Source organism: Ranitomeya variabilis, chromosome 7 (assembly GCF_051348905.1).
Source record: "Ranitomeya variabilis isolate aRanVar5 chromosome 7, aRanVar5.hap1, whole genome shotgun sequence".
Taxonomy (NCBI): domain Eukaryota; kingdom Metazoa; phylum Chordata; class Amphibia; order Anura; family Dendrobatidae; genus Ranitomeya; species Ranitomeya variabilis.
In genome coordinates, this window is record NC_135238.1 from 90,865,376 (window position 1) to 90,883,506 (window position 18,131).

At 44.3% G+C, this 18,131-nt stretch overlaps 1 protein-coding gene across 6 annotated transcripts in view; it reads left to right on the forward strand.

Moving 5' to 3' along the window:
• PMS1 (PMS1 homolog 1, mismatch repair system component) overlaps positions 1–18,131 on the forward strand; it is a 440,797-nt gene that overhangs the window by 88,387 nt on the left and 334,279 nt on the right. For all 6 annotated transcript variants that reach the window (XM_077275414.1, XM_077275416.1, XM_077275418.1 and 3 more), the window contains one exon: positions 16,296–16,398. In XM_077275414.1, the coding sequence (XP_077131529.1) occupies positions 16,296–16,398 (103 nt within the window). The remainder of the gene's footprint in view (positions 1–16,295; positions 16,399–18,131) is intronic.

Sequence of the window (18,131 nt, forward strand, 5' to 3'; positions counted from 1 at the left end):
CACCTGTCATAACACAGCTCGAAAGCCCCAGGTAGACTGAGTCAGCGCTGGCGTCACTGTCCTCGCCTATGTACCGAATGGAACATGAAGAGGACGTCAGGAATCAGCTACAGCCCAGACTTTCTATTCTTGTTCAAAACGTACCTAGGTGGGAACAGTGACGCCAGTGCTGGTTGGGCGCATGGGTCACGTGTCACAACTCCGCACGAGAGCCCCAGGGAGAGCTAGTGCCGACACTGTGGGAACTGCTCTGGCACGATAGGTGAGTATAAGCTTTTTTTATTTTATTATAGTCAAATATTTAGTTCAAGAAGGCGTTGTCGTAGTAGTGACCAATCCCTGTAGTTTGTTTTAAGGGGGGTGTGCAATCACTTTTTCACTCAGGACTTTGTAGGTTTGTGTTTCTTTTTCCCTTAATAATAAAGACCTTCATGTGAAAACTGCTTTGTGTTTACTTGTCTTCTCTTTGTCTAATATTTAAATTTGTTTCGAGAGCTGAAACAGTTAACTGTGACAAACATGCAAAAGAACAGGAAATCAGGAAGGGGGCAGACACTTTTTCACCCAACTGTATAGCCTACGAATCGATGGATGCGCATTCCATGCTGCCATCGGTACCTCTGTGATGCAATTGAGGCTAATCGATGGGTTACTTTTGCAGCCAGGAGCTTGATGAAGGACTTCATGCCTGCCATAACTGTGCTGCTGTAATTTATCATGCTGTACACTGGTCAAACAATTGTTGGTCCAAGTCTCTTTAGAGGCCTAATAAATAAAGGGCACAAGTTTTTAAAAATATATAAAAATTTGAATCTTCCCCTTTGTTCACAATTAAAAATAAAGAAATAAAAGCAAAATTGAACAGAAAAAAACATATGTGGTATTGATGCTTCCATAAAAGTCTAATATGTCAAAACATCAAATTAACCCAAACCAAAAAAGTGATAAAGACAAAAAACACAAAACATCATCATAATTGTTTTATTTTTTTGTTCGCCGCAACACTGCAAAAAGAAAAAAGAATTAATGGAATAAGAAGCATTCAAAACGTATGTAGCCTAACATAGTATAACTTAGGCTACTTTCACACTAGCGTCGTTTGGCCTCCGTCGCAATGCGTCGTTTTGGAGAAAAAATGCATCCTGCAAAAGTGTTTGCAGGATGCGTTTTTTTTCCATTGACTTGCATTAGCGACGCATTGCGACGGATTGCCACACGTCGCATCCATCGTGCGACGGATGCGTCGTATTTTGGCGGACCGTCGGCACAAAAAAACGCTACATGTAACGTTTTTTTGTGCGTCGTGTCCGCCATTTCCTACCACGCATGCGCGGCCGGAACTCCGCCCCCTCCTCCCCGGACCTTACAATGGGGCAGCGGATGCGTTGAAAAACTGCATCCGCTGCCCCCGTTGTGCGGCGCTTTCAACGCTAGCGTCGTTGCGTCGGCACGTCGCTAGTGTGAAAGTAGCCTAAAAAATGTCAGTTCACCGTGCAAAAAAAGGACTCACACACGTCTCTAGATGTAAAAGTGACAGGTTTTGGAAAATGATGACAAATTGTAAACAAAGATTTCCCATTTTGTTTCACCACTTTAACAAACAAACAAAAAAAACTTTGCAAGTTTGATATTTCCACAGTTGTATTGACCCGGTGAATGATACTGCAATGTAATTTTTGTAGCAAAATTCTTTGTAAAAAAAACATTAGAAAACTATGGCAGAATTGCATTTTTTTTGCACAATTTCACTGTACTTGGAATTTTTTTTTCCGTGGGTTGAATGGTGAAATGAATGGTGTTAATTAAAACCACAACTTATCCTGCAAAAAAACAAGCCCTCATATGGCCAAGGCTATGGAGGTGAAAAATGAAAAAGTTATGGTTCTTACAAGAAGGAGACGAAAAAGCTGAAGTGCAAAAATGAAAACTTCCCAGTCTGGAAAGGCTTTAGGAGTATTCCCCGCCCCCAATTCTTCAATGAATCTTTGTTTCTTCAGTAGCTCTATGTGCAGAAATCCACACACTGACACCTGCTTGGCTGCTATCAGTGAGGTTGTTAGTGGTTGTCTGAGAAATGTTCTGCAGCACTAAATGCCCTTAGGCATGTAAAACATCAAGATCTGCTGCAGGCAGATCCCTCTCCAGTTGCTGTCCAAGACACACCAGCTGTGCTTGATGGAAGGCTCACGCCTACTAGACAGGTTCTGCCCAGGAGTGTGCATATCGCATACCTGACAGCCATTGCCAGGGCAGAGAACGGCGAATCCTAGACGGGTCCTGCCAAGGAGTAAGCATATCGCATACCTGACTGCCATTCCCAGGGTGAAAAACGGCGAATGGTCGCAGCGCACAGTGCCAGCACTGGGAGGATTCACAAGTCTGTAGTCACTCAGAGTGACTACAGACTTTTTATTTTAGCCTGGACAACACCTTTAGGGTATGTCACACATTGCAGATTTGCCTGCAGAATTTTCCGTACAGAATCTGCACGTTTTGGAAAATGCAGGTAAAAATCCGTTTTTGATGTGGATTTGATGCGTTTTCTCATGCGGATTTGTATGCGTTTTTGTAACCTAAATAGAGATCTATTATTTAAAAAAAAAAAAAAAAAAAAAAGAATTGTAATGTAATTTTTGTCCAACCTGTTATTTTACATACTCCATGGAAGAATAATGATTACACACACACACAGACAGAGACAGATAGATAGATAGACAGATAGACTGCTCCTTCTCACTGCTGGTGATATCTCTCCAAATCCGGGTCCTCCTCACCATATTCCCACAGTCATTTCTACCTCCCACCCACGCTCCATCACAAACTTCCGTAACCTCTCTAACCTTATACCCATTCGCCCAGCCCCCACTTCCCCAGTCCCACTAGCAGGAGCTCTGTGGAACGCTCGCTCTGTCTGTAACAAGCTTCCCTACATCCATGATCTTATTGTTACTACCAAACTTTCCTTCCTCGCCATCACCGAAACCTGGCTCACCCCTTCTGACACAGCTTCCCCTGCTGCACTCTCTTACGGTGGCTTCCACCTTTCTCACACACCCCGCCCCAGCAGCAAGCATGGCGGAGGAGTTAGTTTTCTCCTGTCAGATAACTGCTCCTTCACCCCAATCCCACTGCCACCCTCTGTTACCCTCCCTTCCTTTGAGGTGCATCTACTCCCCCTCCAACCTCCAAGAGACTGCCATTTACCGGCCCCCAGGGCCAGCCACCACCTTCTTTGACCACTTCACCACCTGGCTACTTCATTTCCTTTCTGCGGACATCCCCACTATCATCATGGGCGATTTCAACATCCCAATTGACACTTCCCTCTCAGCTGCCACTAAACTTCTATCTCTCACTTCCTCCTTCAGCCTCACTCAATGGTCTTCTGCAGCCACTCACAAAGATGGTCACCCACTGGACCTCATCTTCACCCGCCTCTGCTCCCTATCTAACCTCTCTAACTCACCTCTTCCTCTCTCTGACCACAACCTTCTCACATTCTCATCTCTCTCCACTCCATGTCTACAATCCCCACCCCACAAACTTTCACACCCTCGCAGAAATCTTAAACATCTTGACCTACATTCATTCTCTGAATCCCTCCTCCCTCTCACAGACATAAGTTCCATACACAATGCGGATGACGCTGCCGCTCTATATAACACCACAATAGCTGTAGCTTTGGAATCTGCTGCCCCACTTACACATACCAAAGCTCGCAAAATCAACAGACAGCCCTGGCACACCAGCCTGACCAAAGAACTGAGGCGAGCTTCCAGGGCTGCTGAGCGCGGATGGAAAAGATCCCACTCCAACGACCACTTCATCGCATTCAAGCAGTCCCTCACTACTTTCAAGACCACACTCGCCACAACTAAACAAACCTACTTCTCATCTCTCATATCCTCCCTGTCTCACAACCCTAAACAGTTATTCAACACCTTCAATTCTCTCCTCCGTCCCCCAGCACCTCCTCCCTCCCCACTTATCTCCGCTGAAGACTTTGCCTCATTCTTCAAGCAGACGATTGATAGCATCAGAGACAGTTTTGGTCAACAAGCCCCAGAGCCCTTCCTCCCGACTTCCCTGCCCTCCACCTCCAAAACCAACTTCTCCACCATTACAAAAGATTAACTCTCCACTCTACTCTCAAGATCGCATCTCACCACCTGTGCACTTGACCCGCTCCCATCCCACCTCATCCCAAACCTCACCACAGTCTTCATCCCAACCCTAACCCATCTCTTCAACCTATCACTAACAACTGGTGTTTTCCCCTCAAGCTTTAAACATGCCTCCATCACACCTATCCTCAAAAAGCCCTCTCTTGACCCATCCTCTGTATCTAGCTATCGCCCTATATCACTTCTCCCTTATGCATCCAAACTACTGGAACAACACGTCTACCTTGAACTGTCCTCCCATCTCTCTTCTTGCTCCCTCTTTGACCGCTTACAATCTGGCTTCCGGTCACACCATTCCACTGAAACTGCCCTAACTAAGGTCACCAACGACCTCTTAACCGCCAAGAGCAAGCGACACTACTCTGTTCTCCTCCTCCTCGACCTGTCGGCTGCCTTTGACACAGTGGACCATTCCCTATTATTACAGACCTTCTCATCCCTTGGCATCACAGACATGGCCCTATCCTGGATCTCATCATACCTAACAGACCGGACATTCAGCGTCTCCCATTCACACACCACCTCCTCACCTCGCCCCCTATCTGTCGGGAGTCCCACAAGGTTCAGTCCTTGGGCCCCTGCTCTTCTCCATTTACACCTTTGGCCTGGGACAGCTCATAGAATCTCATGGCTTTCAGCATCACCTCTATGCTGATGACACACAGATCTACATCTCTGGACCAGATATCACCTCCCTACTAACCAGAATCCCTCAATGTCTGTCCACTATTTCATCCTTCTTCTCCGCTAGATTTCTGAAACTTAACATGGACAAAACAGAATTCATCATCTTTCCCCCATCTCACGCGACCCCCCCAACGAACCTATCCATTACAGTAAATGGCTTGCCCACTCTCCCCAGTCCCACAAGCTTGCTGCCTCGGGGTAATCCTTGACGCTGATCTCTCCTTCAAACCACATATCCAAGCCCTTTCCACTTCCTGCCGACTTCAACTCAAAAATATTTCACGAATCCGTTCATTCCTCAACCAAGAATCTGCAAAAACCCTAGTCCATGCCCTCATCATCTCTCGCCTTGACTACTGCAACCTCCTGCTCTGTGGCCTCCCTTCGAACACCCTCGCACCCCTCCAATCTATTCTAAACTCTGCTGCCCGACTAATCCACCTGTCCCCCCGCTATTCCCCTGCCTCTCCCCTCTGTCAATCCCTTCACTGGCTCCCCATTGCCCAGAGACTCCAGTACAAAACCCTAGCAATGACATACAAAGCCATCCACAACCTGTCTCCTACATACATCTGTGACCTCGTCTCCCGGTACTTACCTACACGCAACCTCCGATCCTCACAAGATCTCCTTCTCTACTCCCCTCTTATCTCCTCTTCCCACAATCGTATACAAGATTTCTCTCGCGTATCACCCCTACTCTGGAACCCTTTACCACAACACATCAGACTCTCGCCTACCATCGAAATCTTCAAAAAGAACCTGAAGACCCACCTCTTCCGACAAGCCTACAACCTGCAGTAACCACCGATCAACCAAACCGCTGCATGACCAGCTCTATCCTCACCTACTGTATTCTCACCCATCCCTTGTAGATTGTGAGCCTTCGCGGGCAGGGTCCTCACTCCTCCTGTACCAGTTATGACTTGTATTGTTTAAGATTATTGTACTTGTTTTTATTATGTATACCCCTCCTCACATGTAAAGCGCCATGGAATAAATGGCGCTATAAAAATAAATAATAATAATAATATAGATAGATAGATATTAGATAGAAAAAAAATGGTACATAAATAGTTAGACACACACACACACAATCTGCACGCAGTATCTTTAATTAAAAAAAAAACCCGTTGTGGGCTCCCGTACAATTTTCTGCGCCAGAGAGGGAAAGCCGACAGCCGGGGGCCAATATTTCTAGCCTGGGAAGGGAGTAATACACATGGAGCTTCCCAGGCTGAATATCAGCCCACAGCTGTATATTTAGCCTTTACTGGCTATTAAAATAGGGGGACCCCCCAAAAAAAAAATTACGTGGGGTCCCCCTATATTTTATAACCAGAAAGGCTATGCAGACAGCTGCGGGCTGATATTCATAGCCTAGAAAGGGGCCATGGTTATTGCCCCCCTGGCTAAAAATACCAGCACCCAGACGCCCCAGAATTGGCGCATCTGTACGATGCGCCAATTCTGGCACTTAACCTCTCTCTTCCCACTGCTCTGTAGCGGTGGCATATGGGGTAATAAGGGGTTAATGTCACTGTTGATTGTAAGGTGACATTAAGCCTGGTTAATAATGGAGAGGTGTCAATAAGACGCCTTAAAAAAAGACAGCCAGAAAAAAGTATTTTAATGAAATAAAACACTACACACTTTTTCATAATTTTTATTCCAGCCTAATCCAATCGAAGCCATCGATCACCTGCAAAAAAATTAAAAAAACAAATACAAATACTCCTTGTTCCCCCGTAGTCCCTCTTTAATAACGAGTGTCCCACGACGATCTCCCCTATAGAGTGGTCACATCAGCAGATGTGACCACTCTATAGGGCCTCCAATGACACACTGACCGGAAATAACACTCCCGCAGTGTATCATCACAGTTTACTTTACGGCACTACAGCCATGAGAAAATTCTCACTCTGTAATGCCGCAAGTGACAGGTGACCTCAGGTGACCTGTCGGCGGCAGAGTGATACAGTGCGGAGGATTATTTCCGTCACTGATCTCCGGAGACCCTGGAGAGCTGTCGCATCTGCTGATGTGACAGCTCTCCACGGGAGATTGTCGTGAGACAAACGTTATTAATTGGATTACTCCGGACACAGCGAGTATATTTTGTTTGTTTATTTTCATTTTATTTGCAGATGATCGATGGCTTCGGGGATTAGGTGATAAGTATGTACTATATGTGTACTGTATGTTTTGCTTGTTTTTTTTAACATTCAACACATTAACCGGATGATGGGACTACTTTCCCATCATTGGCTAATGGTGTCACTGTAGCAGGCATAGCCTGATGGGATTAGTAGTCCCATCGAACGATGCCTGCCTACAAACAGCACAGTCACAGATTCACGCAGATCCCCGCACACACACACACACACACACACACACACACACACACACACACACACACACACACACACAGCTCTGCCCAGACACTTCCCTCCTCCCGATCTGCAGCGTTTCTCGCAGGCACATCCGCAGATCTTTTTTACACCTGTGGTTTTGCTGCGGATGTGCCTGACTCAGTTGAAGTCAATGGGTGCAGAAACGCTGCAGATCCACCAAAAGAATTGACATGCTGTGGAAAATAAAACGCTGCAAATCTGCGAAAATTTTTATGCAGCACGTGCACAGCAAATCTCCATTTCCCATAGATTAACATTGGCTGTGCACTACATTACGGATTTGATGACAATCCGTGCAGCCAAAAATGCTGCGGATCCTAATCTAAATCTGCATCGTGTGCATATAGCTTTAAGCTAGAAGCACCATTGAAAAACTGTTACTGGAGTAGGAGAGGGTAAGTAAATCTCCGATTTGTAATTTTCACCCATGGGGGTCCTATGAGATAAAAAGCCCTTAACCCCTTTCTGACATATGACGTACTATCCCGTCGAGGTGGGGTGGGCCTTTATGACCACCGACGGGATAGTATGTCATACGTGATCGGCCGCGCTCACGGGGAGAGCGCGGCTGATCGCGGCCGGGTGTCAGCTGCATATCGCAGCTGACATCCAGCACTATGTGCCAGGAGCGGTCACGGACCGCCCCCGGCACATTAACCCCCGGCACACCGCAATCAAACATGATCGCGGTGTGCCAGCGGTATAGGGAAGCATCACGCAGGGAGGGGGCTCCCTGCGGGCTTCCCTGAGACCCCCGGAGCAACGCGATGTGATCGCGTTGCCCCGAGGGTCTCCTACCTCCTTCCTCGCTGCAGGTCCCGGATCCAAGATGGCCGCGGCATCCGGGTCCTGCAGGGAGGGAGGTGGCTTACCAAGTGCCTGCTCAGAGCAAGCGCTTGGTAAGCCTGCAGTGCTGTGAGGCAGATCGGTGATCTGACAGAGTGCTGTGCACACTGTCAGATCACCGATCTGTAATGTCCCCCCCTGGGACAAAGTAAAAAAGTTTAAAAAAAAAATTTCCACATGTGTAAAAAAAAAAAAAAAATAAATCCTAAATAAAGAAAAAAATCTATATATATTATTTTCATGAATACATTTCTTTAAATAATAAAAAAAACAAAAACAATAAAAGTACACGTTTAGTATCGCCGCGTCCGTAACGACCCAACCTATAAAACTGCCCCACTAGTTAACCCCTTCAGTAAACACCGTAAGAAAAAAAAAAAAAAACGAGGCAAAAAACAACGTTTTATTACCATACCGCGGAACAAAAAGTGGAATAACACGCGATCAAAAAGACAGATATAAATAACCATGGTACCGCTGAAAACATCTTGTCCCGCAAAAAGCAAGCCGCCATTCAGCATCATCAGCAAAAAAATAAAAAAGTTATAGTCCTGAGAATAAAGCGATACCTGTTGTGAATTCTGCTCTTGGGCTCCCTCAGGTGGTTGTAAGTGGTAGCGCTGCTGTCTCTGAATCGCAGCATTTATCAGGTGTGTTCACTTTTTGCAATTTTGACTGGGCTATTTAGTCTTGCTTCACCCTTTAGTCAGTGCCAGTTGTCCATTGTTCCTGGAGGATTCACATCCCTGCCTGGTCTCTTCTGCTTTGCAGTTCATTTCAACAAAGATATGTTCTGGCCTTGATTTTTGCTGTCCACATGCTGTGGACTTATTGTTCAGTTCTTTTCCATGTTTTTGTCTTGTCCAGCTTGGTCTGTATAAGGATTTGTTTTGCCAAGCTGGTATCTCTGGAGATGCAGATATACCCTCCATATCTTTAGTTAGCTGTGGAGATTTTGTATTTTCTGTGGTGGATATTTTCTAGTGTTTTAATACTGACCGCATAGTACTCTGTCCTATCCTTTCTATTTAGCTAGAAGTGGCCTCCTTTGCTAAATTCTCATTTCAGTCTGTGTATGTTTTTTCCCTCTCCTCTCACAGTCAATATTTGTGGGGGGCTGTCTATCCTTTGGGGATTTTCTCTGAGGCAAGATAGTTTTCCCTTTTCTATCTCAAGGGGTAATTAGTCCTCCGGCTGTGTCGAGATGTCTAGGGAGCGCTAGGTACATTCCACGGCTACTTCTAGTTGCGGTGTTAAGTTCAGGGTCTGCGGTCAGTACAGGTACCACCTTCTCCAGAGTACGTCTCATGATGCTCTTAGGCCACCAGATCATAACAGTACAACTGGCCAACAATGAGTTAACCGCATCTCAGAAGAAGGGAAGGAAAGTGCTGAGCCATTTTTTTTTCTGTAGTCTGTTGTGTTTTGTTTTTTTCTTCCCTCTTTACCTCTGGGTGGCTCAGGAGTTCGGCGCTGGTATAGATGTTCAGGGATTGGCTTCTCGTGTGGATCAACTTGCTGCTAGAGTACAGGTATTTCCGATTATATCGTTCAGACTCCGGTTTTAGAGCCTAGAATTCCAACTCCTGATTTGTTTTTTGGGGATAGGTCCAAATTTCTGAGCTTTAAAAATAACTGTAAACTGTTTTTTGCTCTGAAACCCCGTTCCTCTGGTGATCCCATCCAGCAGGTTAAAATTGTTATATCTCTGCTGCGTGGTGACCCCCAGGATTGGGCATTTGCCCTGGAACCTGGGAATCCGGCGTTGCTTAATGTAGACACTTTTTTTCAGGCGCTTGGGTTATTGTATGACGAACCTAATTCAGTGGATCATGCTGAGAAGACCTTGTTGGCCCTGTCTCAGGGTCAAGAAGCGGCAGAATCATATTGCCAGAAGTTTAGAAAATGGTCTGTACTGACTAAATGGAATGAGGATGCCTTGGCGGCAATCTTCAGAAAGGGTCTTTCTGAATCCGTTAAAGATGTTATGGTGGGGTTCCCCACGCCTGCTGGTCTGAGTGATTCTATGTCTCTGGCCATTCAGATTGATCGGCGCTTGCGCGAGCGCAGAGTTGTGCACACTATGGCATTGTCTTCCGAGCGGAGTCCTGAGCCTATGCAGTGTGATAGGATTGTGTCTAGAGCTGAACGACAAGGATTCAGACGTCAGAATAGGTTGTGTTTTCACTGCGGCGATTCTGCTCGTTATTTCTGATTGCCCTAAGCGTACCAAGAGAATCGCTAGTTCTGTTACCATCAGTACTGTACAACCTAAATTTCTGTTATCTGTGACCCTGATCTGCTCATTATCGTCATTTTCTGTCATGGCATTTGTGTATTCAGGCGCCACTCTAAACTTAATGGACTTAGAATTTGCCAGGCATTGTGGTTTCCCCTTGCAGCCTTTGCAGAGTCCTATTCCTTTGAGGGGCATTGATGCTACACCGTTGGCTAAAAATAAACCTCAGTTTTGGACACAGCTGACCATGTGCATGGCGCCAGCCCATCAGGAAGATTGTCGTTTTCTGGTGTTGCATAATTTGCATGATGCTATTGTGCTGGGTTTCCCATGGTTACAGGTGCATAATCCGGTATTAGATTGGAAATCTATGTCTGTGACTAGTTGGGGTTTTCAGGGGGTTCATGGTGACGTTCCTTTGATGTCAATTGCCTCCTCCCCTTCTTCTGAAATTCCTGAGTTTTTGTCAGATTTCCAGGATGTATTCAATGAGCCCAAGTCCATTTCCCTTCCACCGCATAGGGACTGTGATTGTGCTATTGACTTGATTCCAGGCTGTAAGTTCCCTAAGGGCCGACTTTTCAACCTGTCTGTGCCAGAACATACCGCCATGCGGAGCTATGTTAAGGAGTCCTTGGAGAAGGGGCATATTCGGCCATCTTCTTCACCATTGGGAGCAGGTTTTTTTTTTTGTTGCCAAAAAAGATGGCTCCTTGAGACCCTGTATTCATTATCGCCTCTTGAATAAGATCACGGTCAAATTCCAATACCCTTTGCCTTTGCTTTCTGATCTGTTTGCTAGGATTAAGGGGGCTAGTTGGTTTACTAAGATTGACCTTCGAGGGGCATATAATCTTGTTCGTATTAAGCAGGGTGACGAATGGAAAACTGCGTTTAATACGCCCGAAGGCCATTTTGAATACCTTGTGATGCCATTCGGATTCTCTAATGCTCCATCTGTGTTTCAGTCCTTCATGCATGATATATTTCGGAATTATCTTGATAAATTCATGATTGTATATTTGGATGATATTTTGATTTTTTCAGATGATTGGGAGTCTCATGTGAAACAAGTCAGGATGGTATTTCAGATCCTTCGTGATAATGCCTTGTTTGTGAAGGGGTCTAATGCCTCTTTGGAGTACAGAAGATTTCTTTTTTGGGCTTCATTTTTTCTCCCTCATCTATAGAAATGGATCCGGTTAAGGTTCAGGCCATTCATGATTGGATCCAGCCCACATCCGTGAAGAGCCTTCAGAAATTTTTGGGCTTTGCTAATTTTTATCGCCGTTTCATTGCCAACTTCTCCAGTGCGGTTAAACCCCTGACCGATTTGACGAAGAAAGGCGCTGATGTGACGAATTGGTCCTCTGCGGCTGTTTCTGCCTTTCAGGAGCTTAAACGCCAATTTACTTCTGCTCCTGTGTTGCGTCAGCCGGATGTTTCTCTTCCTTTTCAGGTTGAGGTTGACGCTTCTGAGATTGGGGCAGGGGCCGTTTTGTCTCAGAGGAATTCTGATGGTTCCTTGATGAAACCGTGTGCCTTCTTTTCTCGAAAGTTTTCGCCTGCGGAACGCAATTATGATGTCGGCAATCGTGAGTTGTTGGCTATGAAGTGGGCATTTGAGGAGTGGCGACATTGGCTTGAGGGGGCCAAGCACCGTATTGTGGTCTTGACCGATCATAAGAATCTGATTTAAATCGAGTCTGCCAAACAGCTGAATCCTAGACAGGCCCGATGGTCCCTGTTTTTCTCCCGTTTTGATTTTGTGGTCTCGTATCTTCTGGGTTCTAAGAATGTTAAGGCTGATGCCCTCTCTCGTAGCTTTTTGCCTGATTCTCCTGGGGTCCTTGAGCCGGTCGGTATTCTGAAGGAAGGGGTGATTCTTTCTGCCATCTCCCCTGATTTACGACGGGTTCTTCAGGAATTTCAGGCTGATAAACCTGACCGCTGTCCAGTGGGGAAATTGTTTGTTCCTGACAGATGGACTAGTAAAGTGATTTCGGAGGTCCATTGTTCTGTGTTTGCTGGTCATCCTGGGATTTTTGGTACCAGAGATTTGGTTGGTAGGTTCTTTTGGTGGCCTTCTTTGTCACGGGATGTGCGTTCTTTTGTGCAGTCCTGTGGGACTTGTGCGCAGGCCAAGCCTTGCTGTTCCCTCGCTAGTGGGTTGCTTTTGCCTTTGCCGGTCCCTGAGAGGCCTTGGACGCATATTTCTATGGATTTTATTTCGAATCTTCCGGTTTCCCAGAGGATGTCAGTTATCTGGGTGGTTTGTGACCGGTTTTCTAAGATGGTTCATTTGGTACCTTTGCCTAAGTTGCCTTCCTCTTCTGAGTTGGTTCCGTTGTTTTTTCAGCATGTGGTTCGTTTGCATGGCATTCCGGAGAATATTGTGTCCGATAGAGGTTCCCAGTTTGTTTCTAGGTTTTGGCTGGCCTTTTGTGCTAGGCTGGGCATTGATTTGTCTTTTTCTTCCGCATTTCATCCTCAGACAAATGGCCAAACCGAGCGAACTAATCAGACTTTGGAAACTTATTTGAGATGCTTTGTGTCTGCTGATCAGTATGATTGGGTGGCTTTCTTGTCATTGGCCGAGTTTGCCCGTAATAATCGGGCTAGTTCTGCTACCTTGGTTTCACCCTTCTTTTGTAACTCTGGTTTTCATCCTCGTTTTTCTTCGGGGCAGGTTGAGCCTTCTGATTGTCCTGGGGTGGACTCTGTGGTTGACAGGTTGCAGCAAATTTGGGCTCATGTTGTTGACAATTTGGTGTTGTCTCAGGAGGGGGCTCAGCGTTTTGCTAACCTTCGTCGGTGTGTTGGTTCCCGACTTCGGGTTGGGGATTTGGTCTGGTTGTCTTCCCGTCATGTCCCTATGAAGGTTTCTTCCTTTAAGTTTAAGCCTCGGTTTATTGGCCCCTATAGGATTTCTGAGATTATCAATCCAGTGTTTTTTCGTTTGGCCCTTCCAGCCTCTTTTTCCATCCATAATGTTTTTCATAGATCTTTGTTGCGGAAATATGTGGTGCCCGTTGTTCCCTCTGTTGATCCTCCTGCCCCGGTGTTGATTGATGGGGAGTTGGAGTATGTGGTTGAGAAGATTTTGGATTCTCGTTTTTCGAGGCGGAAGCTTCAGTATCTTGTCAAATGGAAGGGTTATGGCCAGGAGGATAATTCTTGGGTTGTTGCCTCCGATGTTCATGCTGATGATTTGGTTCGTGCCTTTCATTTGGCTCGTCCGGATCGGCCTGGGGGCTCTGGTGAGGGTTCGGTGACCCCTCCTCAAGGGGGGGGGTACTGTTGTGAATTCTGCTCTTGGGCTCCCTCCGGTGGTTGTAAGTGGTAGCGCTGCTGTCTCTGAATCGCAGCATTTGTCAGGTGTGTTCACTTTTTGCAATTTTGACTGGGCTATTTAGTCTTGCTTCACCCTTTAGTCAGTGCCAGTTGTCCATTGTTCCTGGAGGATTCACATCCCTGCCTGGTCTCTTCTGCTTTGCAGTTCATTTCAACAAAGATATGTTCTGGCCTTGATTTTTGCTGTCCACATGCTGTGGCCTTATTGTTCAGTTCTTTTCCATGTTTTTGTCTTGTCCAGCTTGGTCTGTATAAGGATTTGTTTTGCCAAGCTGGTATCTCTTGAGATGCAGATAATACCCTCCATATCTTTAGTTAGCTGTGGAGATTTTGTATTTTCTGTGGTGGATATTTTCTAGTGTTTTAATACTGACCGCATAGTACTCTGTCCTATCCATTCTATTTAGCTAGAAGTGGCCTCCTTTGCTAAATTCTCATTTCAGTCTGTGTATGTTTTTTCCCTCTCCTCTCACAGTCAATATTTGTGGGGGGCTGTCTATCCTTTGGGGATTTTCTCTGAGGCAAGATAGTTTTCCCTTTTCTATCTCTAGGGGTAATTAGTCCTCCGGCTGTGTCGAGATGTCTAGGGAGCGCTAGGTACATTCCACGGCTACTTCTAGTTGCGGTGTTAAGTTCAGGGTCTGCGGTCAGTACAGGTACCACCTTCTCCAGAGTACGTCTCATGCTGCTCTTAGGCCACCAGATCATAACAGATACCAAAATAATTATTTTTTCTATAAAATAGTTTTTATCGTATAAAAGCGCCAAAACATAAAAAAATGATATAAATGAGATATTGCTGTAATCGTACTGACCCGACGAATAAAACTGCTTTATCAATTTTACCAAACGCGGAACGGTATAAATGCCTCCCCCAAAGGAAATTCATGAATAGCTGGTTTTTGATCATTCTGCCTCACAAAAAAAGGAATAAAAAGCGATCAAAAAATGTCACGTGCCCGAAAATGTTACCAATAAAAACGTCAACTCGTCCCGCAAAAAACAAGACCTCACATGACTCTGTGGACTCAAATATGGAAAAATTATAGCTCTCAAAATGTGGTAATGCAAAAAATATTTTTTGCAATAAAAAGCGTCTTTCAGTGTGTGACGGCTGTCAATCATAAAAATCCGCTAAATAACCCGCTATAAAAGTAAATCAAAACCCCCTTCATCACCCCCTTAGTTAGGGAAAAATAAAAAAATAAAAAAATGTTTTTATTTCCATTTTCCTATTAGGGTTAGGGCTACGTTTAGGGCTAGGATTAGGGCTAGGGTTATTGCTAGGGTTAGGGCTAGGGTTGGGGCTAGGGTTAAGGCTACAGTTAGGGTTGGGGCTATGTTCACACGATCCTTTTTTTGATCCTTTTTTTTTCAGGTCCTTTTTCCATGCAGGGTACAGTCCAATGTTACTCTATGGAAAACAAAAACCGCTGTGCCCACTATCCTTTTTTTCTCAGGCAAATCCGCGAGGATTTGCCTGCAGAAAAAAAGAAGTACCATGTCACTTCTTTCTGCGGATTCAGCTCCTGTTTTCAACAGGCACCAATAGGAAAGTGCTGTTGAAAACCCGCAGAGGAATCTGCAGAAGAAACTGCAGGAAAATCAGCAGTGCAGTTTTGCACTGCGGGTTTTCCAAATCAGGACCTGAAAAAAAAAAGGATCAGAAAAAGGATCAAAAAAAGGATCGTGTGAACATGGCCTAAAAATGAGAAATTTCTGGTCAACTTTTAACCCTTATAACTCCCTAACAAAAAAAAATTTTTGTTCCGAAATTGTGCTGATGTAAAGTAGACATGTGGGAAATGTTACTTATTAAGTATTTTGCGTGACATATGTCTGATTTAAGGGCATAAAAATTCAAAGTTGGAAAATTGCGAAATTTTAAAAATTTTCGCCAAATATTCCTTTTTTTCACAAATAAACGCAAGTTATATCGAATAAATTTTACCACTATCATGAAGTACAATATGTCACGAGAAAACAATGTCAGAATCGCCAAGATCCGTTGAAGCGTTCCAGAGTTATAACCTCATAAAGGGACAGGGGTCAGAATTGTAAAAATTTGCCTGGTCATTGCCTGGCATTAACGTGCCAACCACCCTTGGGGGTGAAGGGGTTAATAGAGGAAAACTTCTTTTGAATGGTACCTTTAGAAATATAAATCTTCCCTTAAAAAACAAGTCCCATATGCCTGTGTCGATGTAAAAAATTAAAAGTTATGGATCTTAATAGGTGGCGGGTATAAAAAATTTTTTAAATAGAGACGAAAACCAAAATCTGGTTGTAAGATCAATAAGTTAATAGTTGAATTAATCCTTCTTCTGCTTGGTGTATGTCATTGCAAAAGAAAGTTGTACTTTATTTTTTCTTCACTATTTTTCAAAAGTGACAATGGAAAATGGCTTCCACTGCATTTACTCAATTGTTTTCATCAGCATTTTTAAGAATCCTGCTTAGAAATGTTGTGATTCAGTTGCACTGTTACTAGTTTGTAATGATTTTAACACAGTAGGGTGCAGTGACTAAAAGGGTTTTGTTTTTAAAATGTTTGTTTCCACACAATTTTAGGTACATATTACCACAAAGACCGCTACTGAGCCGTTTAGCACTGAATATTATTTGGACAATAATGGACATGTTGTATCCCAGAAACCTTCACACCTTGGACAAGGTAATTGCACAGACCTCATTAGTCATGCTTAGCTAATACATAAGTCTGAGGACCAGTTTATAAAGAAGTAAATATAAAATTATCACAAAGCACTCCAATTTCAGTGTCCCATTACAGCCGGATATCACATTTACTGGAACCTGTCAGCAGGATTGAGCACAGTAACCTACAGACAGCCTCAGGTCGGCGCCGTTATACTGATTGCAATGATACCTTGGTTGAAAAAATCTGTCTTGTGGTTGTTGTTTAATCTGTGTTTGTAGTTTTCAGTTAATGAGATTCTTGTGGTTTGGGGCGGCCGTATTCATGTGGTGCTCTGCTTACATATTCATCTGTATGGCTTATGACAGGTCACTGATCCCTCACTGACCTGCCCCTCATTTTACATACTGAATATAATATGGTTTGAAACTGCACCTGTGCAGTTGGATCTATCAGCGATCGTATTATTCTTCGGGTCAGTATGATTACAGCAATACCGCATTTATATAGTTTTTTCATGTTTTGGCACTTTTACACAATAAAAACTATTTTATAGAAAAAATAATTATTTTTCCCTCACTTTATTCTGAGAGCTATAACTTTTTTATTTTTAGGCTGATGGAGCTGTATGAGGGCTTGTTTTTTGCATAGCAAGATGGCGTATTCAGAGGAACAATTTTTTTACACTCGTCTTTTTGTTCGCATTTTGTTGCACTTGTGTGTTCGGGGGTATGATGACACAGCATTGTTTTTTGGCTCTTTTTTTTTTAACTGTGTTCACTGAAGGGGTTTACTAGAGGGACAATTTTATAGAGCGGGTCGTATCCGGTGGTACAAAATATGTGTACTTTTTTTTTTTTTTTTTTTTTTTACACAAATATATATTTTTTGGATTAATCTTTTTCTTTGTTTTTTGTTATTTATTTGGGGATTTTTTATTTTTTTCATATTTATTTATTTTTTGCTTTTTTACATTGCTTCAGGATGGGACATTACTGTATAGGATCATATTGCTGATCAGATGTTCTGCACTGCAGAGCATCGGAGCAGCATCTGACATGCAGGGCAGGAGGCATCTCAACTCCTGCTCTGAGCAGGCACTTAGAAGCCAAGTTCCCTGAAGGACCCCTTGGCCATCTTGCAGCCGGGGGTCACCATGGAGACCATCAGCATCAGCACAACACGATCGCATAGCATTGTGCTGATGGAGCCCATTCCTTGTGCAATGCTCCCCGATGTCGCTGTCACTACTTACAGCGGCATCAAAGGGTGTAAATGCCTGTGATTGGTGCTAGCACCGATTGCGGGTGTTGCTGCAGGGTGTCAGCTCTCACATAGAGTTAACACCAGCACCCGATTGTGGCGACGTACATGTACTGCGGTTTGTGGGAGCGCTGCTCCTGCTGCACGACGCATGTTGGAAAGGGGTTAATCCAACAAAATGTGCATAGGAGTATGAGAGTTCGGATTTTTATGAACGCAGTGATACTAAATATGTGTACTTTATTTTTGTATTGTTTTTTTTTAATGGGGCAAAAGGGGATGATTTTATTTTATTTTTTTTCATATTATTGAAACCTTTTTTTCCCCACTTTTTACTGTATTTAGTAGTCCACTTAGGAAACTTGAAGCTGCGGTCGTTTGTTTGTGCTATAAATAACAGTGCGTTAGCACTTCTATGTTTAGAGAAAACCATGATCTCCTTTTGACGCCAGCTATAGGCTGGCTTTCATAAGAGTATCGTAATGACA